The 15,446-nt window shown below is 45.0% G+C and overlaps 1 protein-coding gene across 1 annotated transcript; it reads right to left on the bottom strand.

The window, feature by feature from the left end:
* Positions 1–350: 350 nt before the first annotated feature.
* On the bottom strand, positions 351–1,298 carry LOC120394210 (olfactory receptor 52E4-like). Its single transcript, XM_039518442.1, has one exon. The coding sequence runs from the start codon at positions 1,296–1,298 to the stop codon at positions 351–353; it is 948 nt and encodes a 315-aa protein (XP_039374376.1).
* Between the last annotated feature and the right edge of the window lie 14,148 nt (positions 1,299–15,446).

The raw sequence follows: 15,446 nt of genomic DNA on the forward strand, positions 1-15,446 counted from the left end.
GATTGCCCGCAGAGCGCAGTGTGTGGGGGATTTAGAATGCCCCAGTGGGCCGCACAGTCTCTGTCTGTCCAGTAAGTGATTCGGGGAAGAGGCCCCAGCATCATAATCATTCAGGGAGGAGGGATAGATCAGTGGTTTGAGCATTAGCTTGCTTAAACCCAGGGCTATGAGTTCAATCCTTGAGGGGCCCACTTAGGGATTTGGGGCAAAAATTGGTCTTGCTAGTGAAAGCAGGGGGCTGGACTCAATGACCTTAAAAGGTCCTTTCAAGTTCTAGGAGATTGGTTGGTATACACCAACCAGCTCTGCACAGATCTCACTCTGAAAGCCAGATCCCATGGAGAAAACATTTAGTCATCCTTATGAGTAAAAAGCCTGTGCAGTCTGTCCCGGATCTGTTTGGTCCTCATGCCGTAAATGATGGGGTGTATCATGGGGGGCACCAGCTGGTACACACTGGTAATAAGAATGAGGAAATGTAGTGGCACATTGTCACCAAACCGCTGAATGAGAGAGGAGAATAAATCTGGGATGTACAAAACTGAGATGGCACAAAGATGAGAGATACAGGTCCCAAAAGTTTTGAGCCTGGCATCCTTTGTGGGGAGGCGGAAGACGGCCCGGAGGATCAGAGTATAGGACACGGCAATAAAAAACACATCCACTCCGATCACAGAGAAAAGATTAAAAAGTCCATAGTAACTATTGATGCGGATGTCAGCGCAAGCTAGCTTCACCACGGCTATATGCCCACAATAGAAGTGGGGGATGATGTTGGTTCTGCAATATGGGTACCGCCTCACCAGAAAGGGATAGGGTAATGCGAGCATGCAACTATGCAGCACCATGGCCAAGCCTATCTTGGCCACAGCAGAGTTTTTCAGGATCATGGAATGTCTCAGGGGATGGCAGATGGCCACATAGCGATCAAAAGCCATGGCCACAAGGATCCCAGACTCCATCGCTGAGAAGGAATGAACAAAGTACATCTGGGTGAGGCAGGCACTGAAACTGATCTCCCTGGAATTGAACCAGAAGATGCTCAGCATTTTCGGTACGGTGGATGTGGACATGACCAGGTCGGTGATGGCCAGCATGCAGAGGAAATAGAACATGGGCTCATGGAGGCTTGGCTCCGTCTTTATGATGAACAGGATGGTGAAGTTCCCCAAGATGGCTATGGTGTACATAGCGCAGAAAGGAATGGAGATCCAGATATGAGCTGCCTCTAGGCCAGGAATGCCAAGTAGGATGAAGGTGGAGGGGTTTCTGAAGTCGGTTGTGTTCGAATCTGACATGGCATATGGGAGAAAGTGTCCAAGCCTCAGGCATAAGGGTGTCTTCTGCATTTAGCGTACGTTCCCCTGACTTTCTGTGTGTTCCCAGGATCTCCGGTGATACTCGCAGTAGAAATGACTGCACGGAGAGACAATGTTAATATGAGACACTGCATGCAGTAGTGGAGGCTGTTCTCATGGGAGAAGCAGATTGAGCTCTCTTCACACACTGAAAAATTACATTTTCATTATTCAGAGAGAATAACTATGAGCAATGACCCTACTAAATCCAATTCCATATTTGTATTGTGCTCCCTGCATTAAGAATTCCTACACTTTGTGGTGGGGGAACCTTAAGAGGCACCAGCACGAAACACAAGGGTGGATACTGCTTATCTATCATTATTCTTTAATGCAATGAGAGCCAGTATAGGGAGTCCATGCAGAAGGGAGTTCCCCATTCAACCAGTTGCTCGAAATCAGAGAGGGGAAAAAAACAAACTTTTGAGATGACTGGAGCTGGGAGAAACAACCCAACTAGAACATACCTCAGGGGAAGGACCTGGGCACCATTGATAGCAGCTCAAGAGAAACACCTGCTCATTCGCAGCAGTGGACAAAACAAAACAATGTTCAGATCCCCAAGATATGGGATGAAGCATAATGTGTTTGGGAATGTGTTCAGTTTTGGTCACCCAGTCTATATTAAGGACAGAAAAGTCTGGGACTCTTTATTTTTCACAAAAGACAAAGAAGAGAGCATATGATATAGGAGAGGAAAATAAAAAAATGAAACTGATTTACATTCAAATGAAGAGTTCCCAACCAGTAGACACTTAGAGCTCCAAGAGGACTAATTCCCTAAAGATGAGGGAAATTGTCAGCAAAACTGATTGGGAGGAAAAATTGAGACAGAAAAATATGAATGAATATTGCTAATTCTTTGATAACGTTTTATTAGATATCAGAAAACTCACAATTCCATAGTCAACAAAGTGAACAACTTTGGGTAAAATCTCAGTGTATTGGTAAAGTGAAGGCAAGAATTAGAGGGAGGGAAGCAACATGTAACAAAGAGGAAAAAGGGGAAATAGCTGACCAGCAATAGAAATCAGAAGTTAGGAAAATTGATAAAGAATGTTAAGACATCTGGGAAAAGTCCATGTGTGGCAGGGCTATGGATCACAAAAACGAGGTTATTGATTATATTAAGAACAAATGAAATCCTGGAAAATATTTATGTCAATTCCTGTGTTATATAAATAAAGTATTAAAAAATAAATGGAAAGAGTTTGGTTTTTTTTATAAAAGAATTGACAAGGTTAAGAAACAATGGGAGAAGCTGGTATGGGATTAGTTAGATATATAAGTAATACCAGTCACCAACAGAATTTAACTGAAACAGATCTTGTCAAATAAACCTGATTTCATCCTATTATGAGAGTACACATTGGTTGATCAAGGGTACACATTTGGTCGATCAAGGGAACGACACTGATGCAACAAATCTTGATTTCTCAGAGATCTTTGATTTAATAGTGGAAAATATTGAGTTGGTGAGTTGGAGCAGGATTTTACCACTGCACATGGGATTGGTGAAACAAACTGCATCCAGTTCTGGGGTCCACATTTGAAAAAAGATGTTTAAAACTTGGAGATGGTGCAGAGAAGACCCACAGAAATGATTGGAGGATAAGAGTAAATGCTGGATTGTTAGACTTGAACATGTATATCTATTTAACTTATCAAAAAGATGATCAAGTAGAGACTTTAATTTGGAGAAAATCATGGGTAATAATGGGCTCTGTAATCTACCAGACAAAGGCTGAACAAGACCGAAAGTCTGGAAGCTGAAGCCAGACAAATTCCATCTTGAAATTAGGGTTAAATATTTAGCAGTGAGGGTGATTAACCATTGTTTGTTTCACTTTTCACCAAGATGGTTGGTGGTGTTTGTACACCTGAAATAGAGAATGCCAGTGAAAATGGGGTAGATTCATCTACTAAAATAGGGAAAGAACAAGTTAAAAGTCACTTGGAAAAGTTAGATGTCTTCAAGTCACCAGGGCCTCATGAAATGCCTCCTATAGTACTCTGAAGGAACTGAGTGAGGAGGGATCTGAGCCATTAGTTACTATCTTTGAAAAGTGATGGGAGACAGGGGAGATTCCAGACAACTGGGAAAGAGCACATATAGTGCCTGTCTATAAAAAGGGAAATAAGGGAAACCCAGGCTATTACAGACCAGTTCAGCTTCACTTCTGTACCAGGCAAGATAATGCAGCAAATGATTATGGAATCATTTTGCAAACGTCTAAAAGATAATAAAGTGATAAGTGACAGTCAGCATGGATTCATCAAGAACAAATCATGTCAAATCAACCTGATAGCTTTCTTTGACAGGGTAACAAGCCCTGTGGATGTAGGGAAGCAGTAGCTGTGTTATATATAGACATTAGTACAGCTTTTGATACAGTCTCGCATGATCTTCTCATTAACAAATTAGGGAAATACAGCCTAGATGGAGCTACTGTAAGTTGTGTGCATAACTGGTTGAAAAAACGCTCCCAGAGAGTAGTTATCAGTGGTTCACAGTGATGCTGGAAGGGTATAACAAGTGGGGTTCCGCAGGGATCAGTTCTGGGTCCGGTTCTTTTCAATGTCTTCATCAATGATTTAGATCATGGCATAGAGTGTAAACTTGTTAATTTTGTAGATGATACTAAGTTGGGAGGGGTTGCAAGTCTTTAGAGAATCAGATAAACATTCAAACTGATCTGTAAAAACTGGAGAAAAGCATGACTAAGGGTCTTGAAAACACAACCTATGAGGGAAGACTGGAAGATCTAGGTTGGTTTAGTCTGAATAAGAGAAGACTGAGGGGGGAAAGGATAACCGATTTCAAATATCTAAAAGGTTGTTACAAGGAGGGAGAAAAAGTGTTCTCCTTAGCCTCTGAAGAGAAGACAAGAAGCAATGGACTTAAATTGCAGCAAGGGAGGTTTAGGTTTGACATTAGGAAAAATGTTTCAAAAATGGCAAATACTATGTTTTGTTATATTGGCAGAAGTATAACATGCAAGTCATGGTACATGATAGTATTCCTCTACTCCGTGTGGGCTAGGTCTCAGTTGGAGAAATCTGTCAAATTTTGCTCACCGAGGTAGAGAAAGGATGTAGAGAATCTGGAAAAGATCCATAGACAAGTAACAAATGTTATGCAAGGGATGGAATGCAAACTGTATGAGCAAACCTAAGAAACTAGGATGTTTGCTTGGAAAAGAGGAGATTACTTGGGGACATGATAGTGGTCTTCAAAGACTTGAAAGGCTGCCATAAAAAGGTGGAGGAAGGTTATTCTGTTTTAACAAAGAGGGGCAGGACAAGAGGCAATGGGTTAATATTCCAGCCTAGCAGATTTAAATTAAATTCCAGGAAAATCTTCAAACTTTAACTACAGGAGGCCAATGAAACAGACTCCCAGGGAAGTCATGGAAGCTCCTTCTACGGAGGCTTTCCAAAGTCGTGTGAATGGCCATCAGTCTTAGATGACTAATACAAAACAAATCCTGCATCTTGTCAGGGGATAGACTAGCTGTCCTTTGCATTCTGTTATAATTCTATGGGTCTATCATTCTATGATGCAAAATCCTGGTGTAGACCCGACCTTAGTCACGCACAAGTCTTTTGGCTCAATTCAGATGTAACTGAGTGAAATTTAATGGGCCTGTGTTTTACAGCAGGTTAGACTGGATGTTCAAATGGTCCCTTCTGACCTTAAACCCTATGGATCTATTGATAAAGAAAGTAGATCAGGCATTTGTATTTAATATTTCTCATAACATGAACAAGGAAACATTTAGTTAAATTGAAAGTCTGAGCATATAACACTGAGAAAAGGTAATTGCTACCATAATTCCTATTTGGCCTTTAGAACTCCTTCTTACCAACCTTATTGGAGTGAAGAGCATAGAAGAATGGGATTCATAAATTGATTGATCATTGTATGTAGTGCTGGTGGCATCACCTGTAGTTAAGGCTGTCTGACACCTTCCATTAGAAGAACTCATTTCCAGTTACTTATAAATTTGCCAAATTTTTGGAGTTTGTTCTGAAATATCACATGTTGCATATCTACTTCAAAAAAAACGTTCAGGCATAACAGTTCAGCAGACTTCTCGAATGAAGCTAGGAGAAATGTGGGGCCTGAGGAAAGCACGGGCCATTGTCTCAGTATTTGGCCTTGTACTGCACATCTACTAACACCTTTCATCCTGAAGGATTCACTGTGCCACTGAAATGCACCACCTTCGGGCTGGAGGCTATCAGGCAGGATGAGCAGGGGTGCCCAGTAATCAGTGACATTTTGGCCAGTGATTCTTTAGCAATCTCATCACTTATGGCAAGGGCCCTGGGATGTGTCATGGTTGTGCAGAGCGGAAAGGACCACAGACTTACTCTCTGTCCCTCCACAACCACGTTTCACAGGGTTTGCCGATCAGGTGAGCTTCTCAGCAAGAGATGGGTACCTGTGAATTCTGAGACGGAAGTGTCCTCCTTAGGAATCCCCCTCAGGTATCCATGACCCACACCTCTCTGAACCCAGCATCTGCAGCAGCATCCCACGCCGAGAGCCAACAAACGGTGTGCACAGTTTCTAATATAGCTCCGTGTAATCCCAGGGGGGTTCGCTCAGCCTCTAGAGGAGAAGGGAGGAGCTGAGTGTAAACAGGCTGTAGACAAGCAACTCTCCACTTCCATGCTAATTATCCAGCTTTAGCATTAACAGCAATTAAGGAACCTTCCCAAAGGGAGGTGAAAACTCGTGGGTTTTGCACTGAGTCATAGAGGAATTGGCTGCTCTGTACGTTTGTGTGTCTGTATTTAAAAATTATAGTTGATGAGAAAGAAAATTAGGGATAATGCCTAATTCTCAGGATAGATGGGTAGATAGTAGAGAGAGAGATCCGAAGTAAGTTGACTAAGAGGAGACACAAGCACTTAGAGCAAACACATGGGGCTGTCGCTGAGGGATCAGAGATCAGTACTTCTCATCAGTAACTAGCATTATACTGTGTAGCGGCTTTCATTGATGTATCTTCAAAACACCTAGCAAAGAAAAGTCACTATGAACCATCCCCATTTCACTGACACAGACACTGACTGACAGAACCCAAGTGTCCTGACTTCCCTTCCATAACCAGGGTCTCTCTGTCAGAAAGTGACCACATATCAACAGGAAAATGGACTCCCAGTCTTACAGGGCCTGTTCACTAGGGCGGAGTGGGGGGAAGGAATTCCCTGGGTGCAACCTGGAAATGGGGACCACTGAGCCCTCTAGCAAACCAATCTGGGCCCCCTCTCACACTGTGAGGCTGTGACAAGCTGCAATCCTCTCAGGTCTTGCACTTACACAGCTATGCACAGCCAAGGACACACCCAGCTACAGTTACATGAATGATTTCACTAGCCAGCCATGAAACTAGAATAGAGAGGCTCAAGCCAGTTCCCCCCAGCTCTCCAGCCTAGGACATTGAGATAAATTTATTTAGTCTTAGTCTCACATTTACACAACAGCAACAATGTAATCAGCAGAAAACTAGTTTTGATTAGGTCCCTTGAAACATTTTGCCCATCTTCAGAATCTTATACAACTCCCTCCCCTGATCTCTCATTTAGAACTATCCTGTTACAATCCAGCATGTCTATCAATGTGGCAGAAAAATCGAAAGGACCCTTTAAGTTTTGGGCATTCAGTTGTGAATATATGAACTAACAAAATGTCACAGATCACTTTAGACTTTAGAAGTTTACTACTGAAGCATCTTTCAATTTTAGATCTTTGAATGCTCATTTTCAGCTTCTTCATTCTGTAGAATTTGATTAGGATAAACCATTAGCAAACCTGCATTGCTTCAACACTTCGCTGAAGCCCTCACACAGTTTGAGGTCACTCTGGTTCTGTGCACACTACAAAAACTGCTTCATTTCATACTGGCAGGCAGGGTACTGGGACTGCTGCTGGTATGCAAGCTGGGCTGCTTGAGGCTCCTGGTAAGTAATGTCAGGCCTTGCAGCTTCAGAGCTGCTTTCTCCACCAAATCCTCCTGTCATGGCATGACCCAGTGTGTGTCCTACAGCTGAGCCTACTGCTACTATTGCAGCTGTAAAAAAAAATAAAAAAAAAGGAGTCGAGGAAAGCTGGCTGTATTTTAAAGAAACCTTATTGAGGTTGCAGGAACAAACCATCCCAATGTGTAGGAAGAAAAGAAAATATGGCAGGCGACCAGCTTGGCTTAACAGTGAAACCCTTGCTCGTCTTAAACACAGAAAAACAGCTTACAAGAAGTGGAAGATTGGACAAATAACCAGGGAGGAGTATAAAAGTATTGCTCAGGCATGCAGGTGTGAAATTAGGAAGGCCAAATCACACTTGGAGTTGCAGCTTGCCGGAGATGTTAGGAGTAACAAGAAGGGTTTCTTTAGGTATGTTAGCAACAGGAAGAAAGTCAAGGAAAGTGTGGGCCCCTTGCTGAATGAGGTAGGCAACCTAGTGACGGAGGATGTGCAGAAAGCTAATGTACTCAATGTTTTTTTTGCCTCTGTCTTCACAGACAAGGTCAGCTCCCAGAGAGCTGCACTCTGCAGCATGGTATGGGGAGGAGGTGACCAGCTCTCTGTGGAGAAAGAAGTAGTTCGGGACTATTTAAGAAAGCTGGACGAGCACAAGTCCATGGGGCCGGATGCGCTGCATCCGAGGGTGCTAAAGGCCGATGAGATTGCAGAGCCATTGGCCATTATCTTTGAAAAATCATGGCGATCGGGGGAGGTCCCGGACGACTGGAAAAAAGCTAATGTAGTGCCCATCTTTAAAAAAGAGAAGAAAGATGATCCAGGGAACTACAGGCCAGTCAGTCTCACCTCAGTCCCTGGAAAAATCATGGAACAGGTCCTCAAGGAATCAATCCTGAACCACTTAAAGGAGGGGAAAGTGATCAGGACCAGTCAGCATGGATTCACCAAGGGCAAGTCATGCCTGACTAACCTAATTGCCTTCTATGATGAGATAACTGGCTCTGTGGATGAGGGGAAAGCAGTGGATGTGCTATTTCTGGACTTTAGCAAAGCTTTTGATACAGTCTCCCACAGTATTCTTGCCAGTAAGTTAAAGACGTCTGGGCTGGATAAATGGACGGTAAGGTGGATAGAAAACTGGCTAGATGGTCGGGCTCAACGGGTAGTGAACAATGGTTCCATGTCTAGTTGCCAGCCAGTATCAAGTGGAGTGCACCAAGGGTCGGTGCTGGGGCCGGTTTTATTCAATATCTTCATTAACGATCTGGAGGATGGTGTGGACTGCACCCTTAGCAAGTTTGCAGATGACACTAAACTGGGAGGAGTGGTTGATACGCTGGAGGGTAGGGCTAGGATACAGAGGGACCTAGACAAATTAGAGGATTGGGCCAAAAGAAATATGATGAGGTTCAACAAGGACAAGTGCAGAGTCCTGCACTTAGGACGGAAGAATCCCATGCACTGCTACAGACTAGGGACCGAATGGCTGGGCAGCAGTTCTGCAGAAAAGGACCTAGGGGTTACGGTGGACGAAAAGCTGAATATGAGTCAACAGTGTGCCCTTGTTGCCAAGAAGGCTAATGACATTTTGGGTTGTATAAGTAGGGGCATTTCCAGCAGATCAAGGGATGTGATCATTCCCCTCTACTCAGCACTGGTGAGGCCTCATTTGGAGTACTGTGTCCAGTTTTGGGCCCCACACTACAAGAAGGATGTGGATAAATTGGAGAGAGTCCAGCGGAGAGCAACAAAAATGATTAGCGGGCTGGAGCACATGACTTATGAGGAGAGGCTGAGGCAACTGGGATTGTTTAGTCTGCAGAAGAGAAGAATGAGGGGGGATTTGATAGCTGCTTTCAACTACCTGAAAGGGGGTTCCAAAGAGGATGGATCTAGACTGTTCTCAGTGTTTGAAGATGACAGAACAAGGAGTAATGGTCTCAAGTTGCAGAGGGGGAGGTTCAGGTTGGACATTAGGAAAAACTTTTTCACTAGTAGGGTGGTGAAGAACTGGAATGGGTTACCTAGGGAGGTAGTGGAATCTCCTTCCTTAGAGGTTTTTAAGGTCAGGATTGACAAAGCCCTGGCTGGGATGATTTGGTTGGGTTTGGTCCTGCTTTGAGCAGGGGGTTGGACTAGATGACCTCCTGAGGTCCCTTCAAACCCTGAGATTCTATGATTCTATAACTCTATGACCCAAGTGCTGTTCCATCTTGCCCTCGCCAAAAGCCTGACCAGTGTAAGTTTATTTCCCAGTCTGCCCCTCCCTCAATGTGGAGAGGACAATACATCAGCCTGAGCAGATTTCATTTTTACATTTCAGACAACATCCTGTATTAAGGAAAATAATATAAAACACATTTATTAATTACAGAAAGATCGATTGTTTAAGTGATTATAAGTAACAGTGTAAAGAACAAAGTTGAAATCTGGGAAATAAACAACATCACAATCTAAGTTCTATACACTAGACGGGCTTTGAATCAAGCAGTGTGTCACCCTGATGGTACAAACAATCCACCAATCTTCCATGCACAGGCCAGAAATCCCTTCAGCCTGGGACCACAGCCCCAGTTCAGTCCCAGGTTCTAACGTCTTTCGTGTTGAGTTCTGTTGGGAGTGAGGCCAAGTGATGTTGTCGCTTCCACATTTTATAGCTTCTGCCATGTAGAGGGAGCTTCATTTTTCCAAGCAAAAGCCCCCAGCAGAGTCAGTGGAAAACTAAAAACACAAGATGGAGTCCAGAGTCACAGAAGCTGATCACATGCCCTTCCATGCTTTCAGAATGTTAGGTACAAAAATGATAGATGTATACAAATATATAACATATTGTATATACTTTATAAAAATCACACAATAATCATATCACCAAGGTAAATATGGAGGTGCCAGGGTGTTGCTTTGGGGCACAGCATGTCACACTTCTTCTCTTAGTTCACTGCAGGACTGTCAGTCACTGGCTGATGCAGAAGCAGTGTGCTCAAGGCTCTCTATACTTTTTGATCATACAAATCCCAAGTCTTACAAACATTGTCGTGTTATCCACAGGTGTTCTTCCAAACTTGTATGTACCTGTCAACACTATGTAGATGAGCCTAGTGATATCAGAAGTCATCTAGGGTACATTCTGTGTAGCGTTGTCAACCATTGTGTTTTTCCAATTAGCTGTAACTCAGTACATGGATTCATCAGTGCCATGAGGTGTTGTGCCTCAGTTTCCCCCTCCAGGCAGCAGACCAGGTATATTTCATTTCCCTCCTGTGACAAGCTTTGAGCCTGTGAACAGGTGTTCTCTGGGAAGCAATAGCCATGTACGGTGTCTTGTTGATTACTCCTAGTATGTCCAAAAGCTTTCCCCCGAAATCATTCCTGCTTCACCTTTTCATAGGTTTACCATCATTGCTAAATTTTTTTGTCATAATATTTGCCATTAGCAACTAACTTTAAATCGCGATATTTACCAATAACATCAAATCTTTTATTACAGCTAGGTGTTTCCAGGTATATTTATTACACCACAGTGTGGTTTGTTGAAATTACATTTTGGCTTTCAACTAGTTACTGAACCTTAACATCTGGTTAGTTACTGGCTTTCCTTACCCCTCAGTGTCCCCTTCAGTGGGGATCTCAGTTCAAGGACTTCACTGAGAATTTGGTATTCAAGGGTCTGATCATTTAAAGATGTAAGCGCACTTTGCATGTTGTCCAGCCCTCACTGAACCTACCTTCCAGCCCAGGGTTATGCCCATGGAAAAATTCCACCCCCCGTTGGTGTTTCCCTGCAATCCCCACTCCAAACACTTTAACTAGACGGTTGTGATGGTGATCTGTGCTCTCTGGGGAAAGAGTTGTGCCTTCTCCCAGCAGTCCTTTCAGGCCCCTTCCTGTGTTTACCAACCCAGAGAAGTTCCTCCTCCCCTCTGTCAAGAGGGTCATTAGCATTTTCACAGACAACAATTTATTCAGTCAGATCTACATCCTCTCTTAAAGCTGGGGGAGAGGTAGATATGCTGGGGGTAGGGATATGGTCCAGAGTGACCTAGAGAAATTGGAGGACTGGGCCAGAAGAAATCTGGTGAGGTTCAACAAGGACAAGAACAGAGTCCGGAAATGAGGATGGAAGACTCCCATGCACCGCTACAGGCTGGGGACAGAGTTACTAAACAGTATTTCTGCAGAAAAGGACCTGGAGATTACAGTGGATGAGAAGCTGGATAGGAGTCAGCAGTGTGCCCTTGTTACCGAGAAGGTTACCCGCATACTGGGCTGCATTAGTTGGAGCATTGCCAGCAGATCGAGGGAAGTGATAATTCCCCTCTAAGACTACAGAAAGGAGTGAACAAATAGGAAAGAGTCCAGCAAACGGCAACAAAAATGAGGCCACATCTGGAGTACTGTGTCCAGTTTTCAGCCTCCACACTACGGAAAGGATGTGAATAAAAAGGAGAGAGTCCAGAGGAGGGCAACTAAAATGATTAGGGGGCTGGGGGCACATGACTTATGAAGAGAGGCTGACAGAAGATGGCTTGTTTAGTCTGCAGTATAAAAGAGTGAGTGGAGATTTGATAGCAGCCTTCAACTATCTCTGTGTGTGTGTGTGGTGGGTGGGGGGTGTTCTAAAGAGGATGGAGCTCAATTGTTCTCAGTGGTGGCGGATGACAGAACAAGGAGCAATGGTCTCGAGTTGCAGTGGGGGAGGTCTAGGTTGGATATTAGGGAAACACTATTTCACCAGGAGGGTGGTGAAGCACTGGAATGGTTTACCTAGGGAGGTGGTGGAATCACCATTCTTGGATGTTTTTAAGGTCAGGCTTGACAAAGCCCTGGCTGGGATGATTTAGTTGGTGCTGGCCCTGTTATGAGCATTGGGTTGAACTAGATACCTCCTGATGTCATTTTGAACCCTAATTTTCTGTGATTCTATGATTCTAAAGAGACAGTTCATTTTCACAAGCACGCCATAGAGCTGGATTGGGGTACCCTCTGTCACCCCTCTCTCAATCCCCGAGAGGTCAGTTGTGTGACTGCTCCCCTCCAGGAGGCCAGTGACACAGTCCCCTCTCAAACTTGAGCCACAGGCTGAGTGCCTGGATGCACAGATGCTGAATCAGCCATTCTGTCCTGGGCATCCTCTCCCAAGTGACCAGTGAGGAGACATTCCTGTAATCCCACTATTCCTTTCCCAGATTCCCCATCTGCCCCCTCCCCAAGACACATACCCCTTGGCTCTCTAGGGTGGGATCTGTCCCCTGTTCAGTTGTGAAGGGCTCACAGCTATCAGACTGGACAGCTGTCTCACTGAGAGGTGCTACTCTCCCCTCCCTTCCTGAGGTGCTGTTGCCTCCTGCTGCTGCAGTGTTAAAGGAAGTCTCACCCACCTCCCCAGTGATTTCTAGGAGTCCATCACCCTTCTCTGTTCTCCTCTCTGGGACACATCTTCCCATGCTTCCTAGCAATGGGTATCTCCCTCGTTTAGCTGTAATCTGGACATTTTCTCCCTGACAGGTAATACACACTTCTCCCTCCCCGAGGAGACTCTGCCTTCAGCTGCAGTGGAGGAGCTGGTCTCAACCACCCCAGCTCTTGGGACCCTGCAGCTTCCCCCTGCTGCAGAGGAATCAAGGAGACTCAGTCTCATTCCTTCAGCAGCTCTTGGGACATTCCCTCTTTCCCTCTGTGGATCCAGCAGAACGATCCTTGTTGTAGGGAGACACTTTCCCACCCCCTCTCCTGAGCCTGCCAGGCCCTCGCTCCTCCCCATCCCCAGAGCCTCCCGCACGGCATGAAACAGCTGGGGGCAGAGACGGGGATGATGGGAGAGCGGCTGACGTAATACTGTGTCTCTTTAGCAATGTACATTGGAAAATTCTGGCTCCTTCTCAGGCTCAGGTTGGCCATGCCTGTACTACCCACTCTGATAATGCAGCTTCCCAACACACATTTTTATGTGCACTTGAGCCAAAGGCACAAGGATCTTTTGACCTCTTCTACTAGAAGCTCTGCCATCTGTCCTGGCAATATGTCACCTGACTCCATTGCGTCCCAGCCTTAATAGTGGTGTAGAATTCCACCACTGGGTCAGCTGGGAATCCAGACGAAACCTGCTGACTGGGTCTCTGGCCACAGGGTTTGCTGCTCCAGGCCACATGTAACTCTCCCGTCGGTTGGCACCTGGATCCGTAGGGGTTGCTCTGGTTCATCAGAGTAGAAGGCTAGAGGCAGTCCCAGTGGCAGCCAGTAAGCAAACCGCAAGGGGTACTTTTCAATGGTCCTGCAAGCACTGGTGGATCACAAGGGACGTTTCACCAACATCAATGTGGGATGGCCGGGAAAGGTGCATGACGCTCACATCTTCAGGAACTCTGGTCTGTTTTAACAGCTGCCGGAAGGAACTAACTTCCCAGACCAGAAAATAAATGTTGGGATGTTGAGATGCCTATAGTTATCCTTGGGAACGCAGCCTACCCCTTAATGCCCTGGCTCACGAAGCCATACACAGGCACCCTGGACAGTTGCAAGGAGCAGTTCAACTATAGGCTGAGCAAGTGCAGAATGGTGGTAGAATATGTATTTGGACATTTAAAATCTCGCTGGCACAGTTTACTGACTAGGTTATACATCAGCAAAACCAATATTCCCATTGTTATTGCTGCTTGCTGTGTGCTCCACAATATCTGTGAGAGTAAGGGGGAGACGTTTATGGCTGGTTGGGAGGTTGAGTAAATCGCCTGGTGGCCGATTATGCACAGCCAGACACCAGGGTGATTAGAACAGTACAGCAGAGCACGCTGCGCATCAGAGAAACTTTGAAAACCAGTTTCATGACTGGCCAGGCTACAGTGTGACAGTTCTCTTTGTTTCTCTTTGATGGAGGTTAAAGATAATCTAGGCATGGCCCAATATCTAAACAAATACTTTGCTTCAGTCTTTAATGAAGCTAATGAGGAGCTTAGGGATAATGGTAGGATGACAAATGGGAATGAGGATATGGAGGTAGATATTACCACATCTGAGGTAGAAGCCAAACTCAAACAGATTAACGGGACGAAATCAGAGGGCCCAGATAATCTTCATCCAAGAATATTAAAGGAACTGGCACATGAAATTGCAAGCCCATTAGCAAGAATTTTTAATGAATCAGTAAACTCAGGGGTTGTACCGTACAACTGGAGAATTGCTAACATAGTTCTTATTTTTAAGAAAGGGAAAAAAATGTGATCCGAGTAACTATAGGCCTGTTAGTTTGACTTTGAAGGAGAAAGTAGTTAAGGACATTGAGGTCAATGGTAATTTGGCCAAAATACAACATGGTTTTACAAAAGGTAGGTCATACCAAACCAACCTGATCTCCTTCTTTGAGAAGGTAACAGATTTTTTAGACAAAGGAAACACAGTGGATCTAATTTACGTCGATTTCATGGTGGAACTGCACAACACGTCTGTATCTCCAGAAAGGGAAAGGGAGATGGAAGGAAGAGATCATCCCCTAAATGGTTAAGCAGGGGAGGCAAAAAACCCACCACATAAGGTTCATCTAAGGACAGGGGAAAGGAGACAACCCCTGGTGGGCGCAGAATGGAAGGTGGAGGGGAAACAAATGAGTAGGGCTTCTCTCCCCCTCGCCCCCCACAGCTCCTGTCTGCAGCAAGGGCTCAGGGCAGCATGAACTGAGGGCTTCTTCTGCCGCAACTGCCAGGGCAGCTTGAGCTGTGCCCCTTCCCCAGTGGTGCCTACTGGGGCTGGAGGCTTGAACTCCTGCCAGATAAATCTGAGACAGCCCAGACTCAGGGCTTCTGCCCCCTTCTGCTGAGCTGCTCCACATGAATCACAAGCAGTTTCCATGTTCTGTTCATTCCCTCTGAAGCACCTGGCACGTGGACCATTGGTTTTATCCATTATGGCCATTCTGATCTTCTTATTTAGACCACAGATGTATCTGCCTCCTGCTGTTACCCACTATACCCCACCCCCCTCTCAGAGCTGAGATACATCCCGGGAGACCTGATGGGGTCTCTCTCTCTATACAGAGTTAGTGACAAGGGCAGGGAATTGGGGAGAAGACACACAGCAGGGATGAGGCTTGACAGAAGAGAT

The sequence above is a fragment of the Mauremys reevesii genome, unplaced genomic scaffold (genome assembly GCF_016161935.1).
Source record: "Mauremys reevesii isolate NIE-2019 unplaced genomic scaffold, ASM1616193v1 Contig42, whole genome shotgun sequence".
NCBI classification, from domain to species: Eukaryota; Metazoa; Chordata; order Testudines; family Geoemydidae; genus Mauremys; species Mauremys reevesii.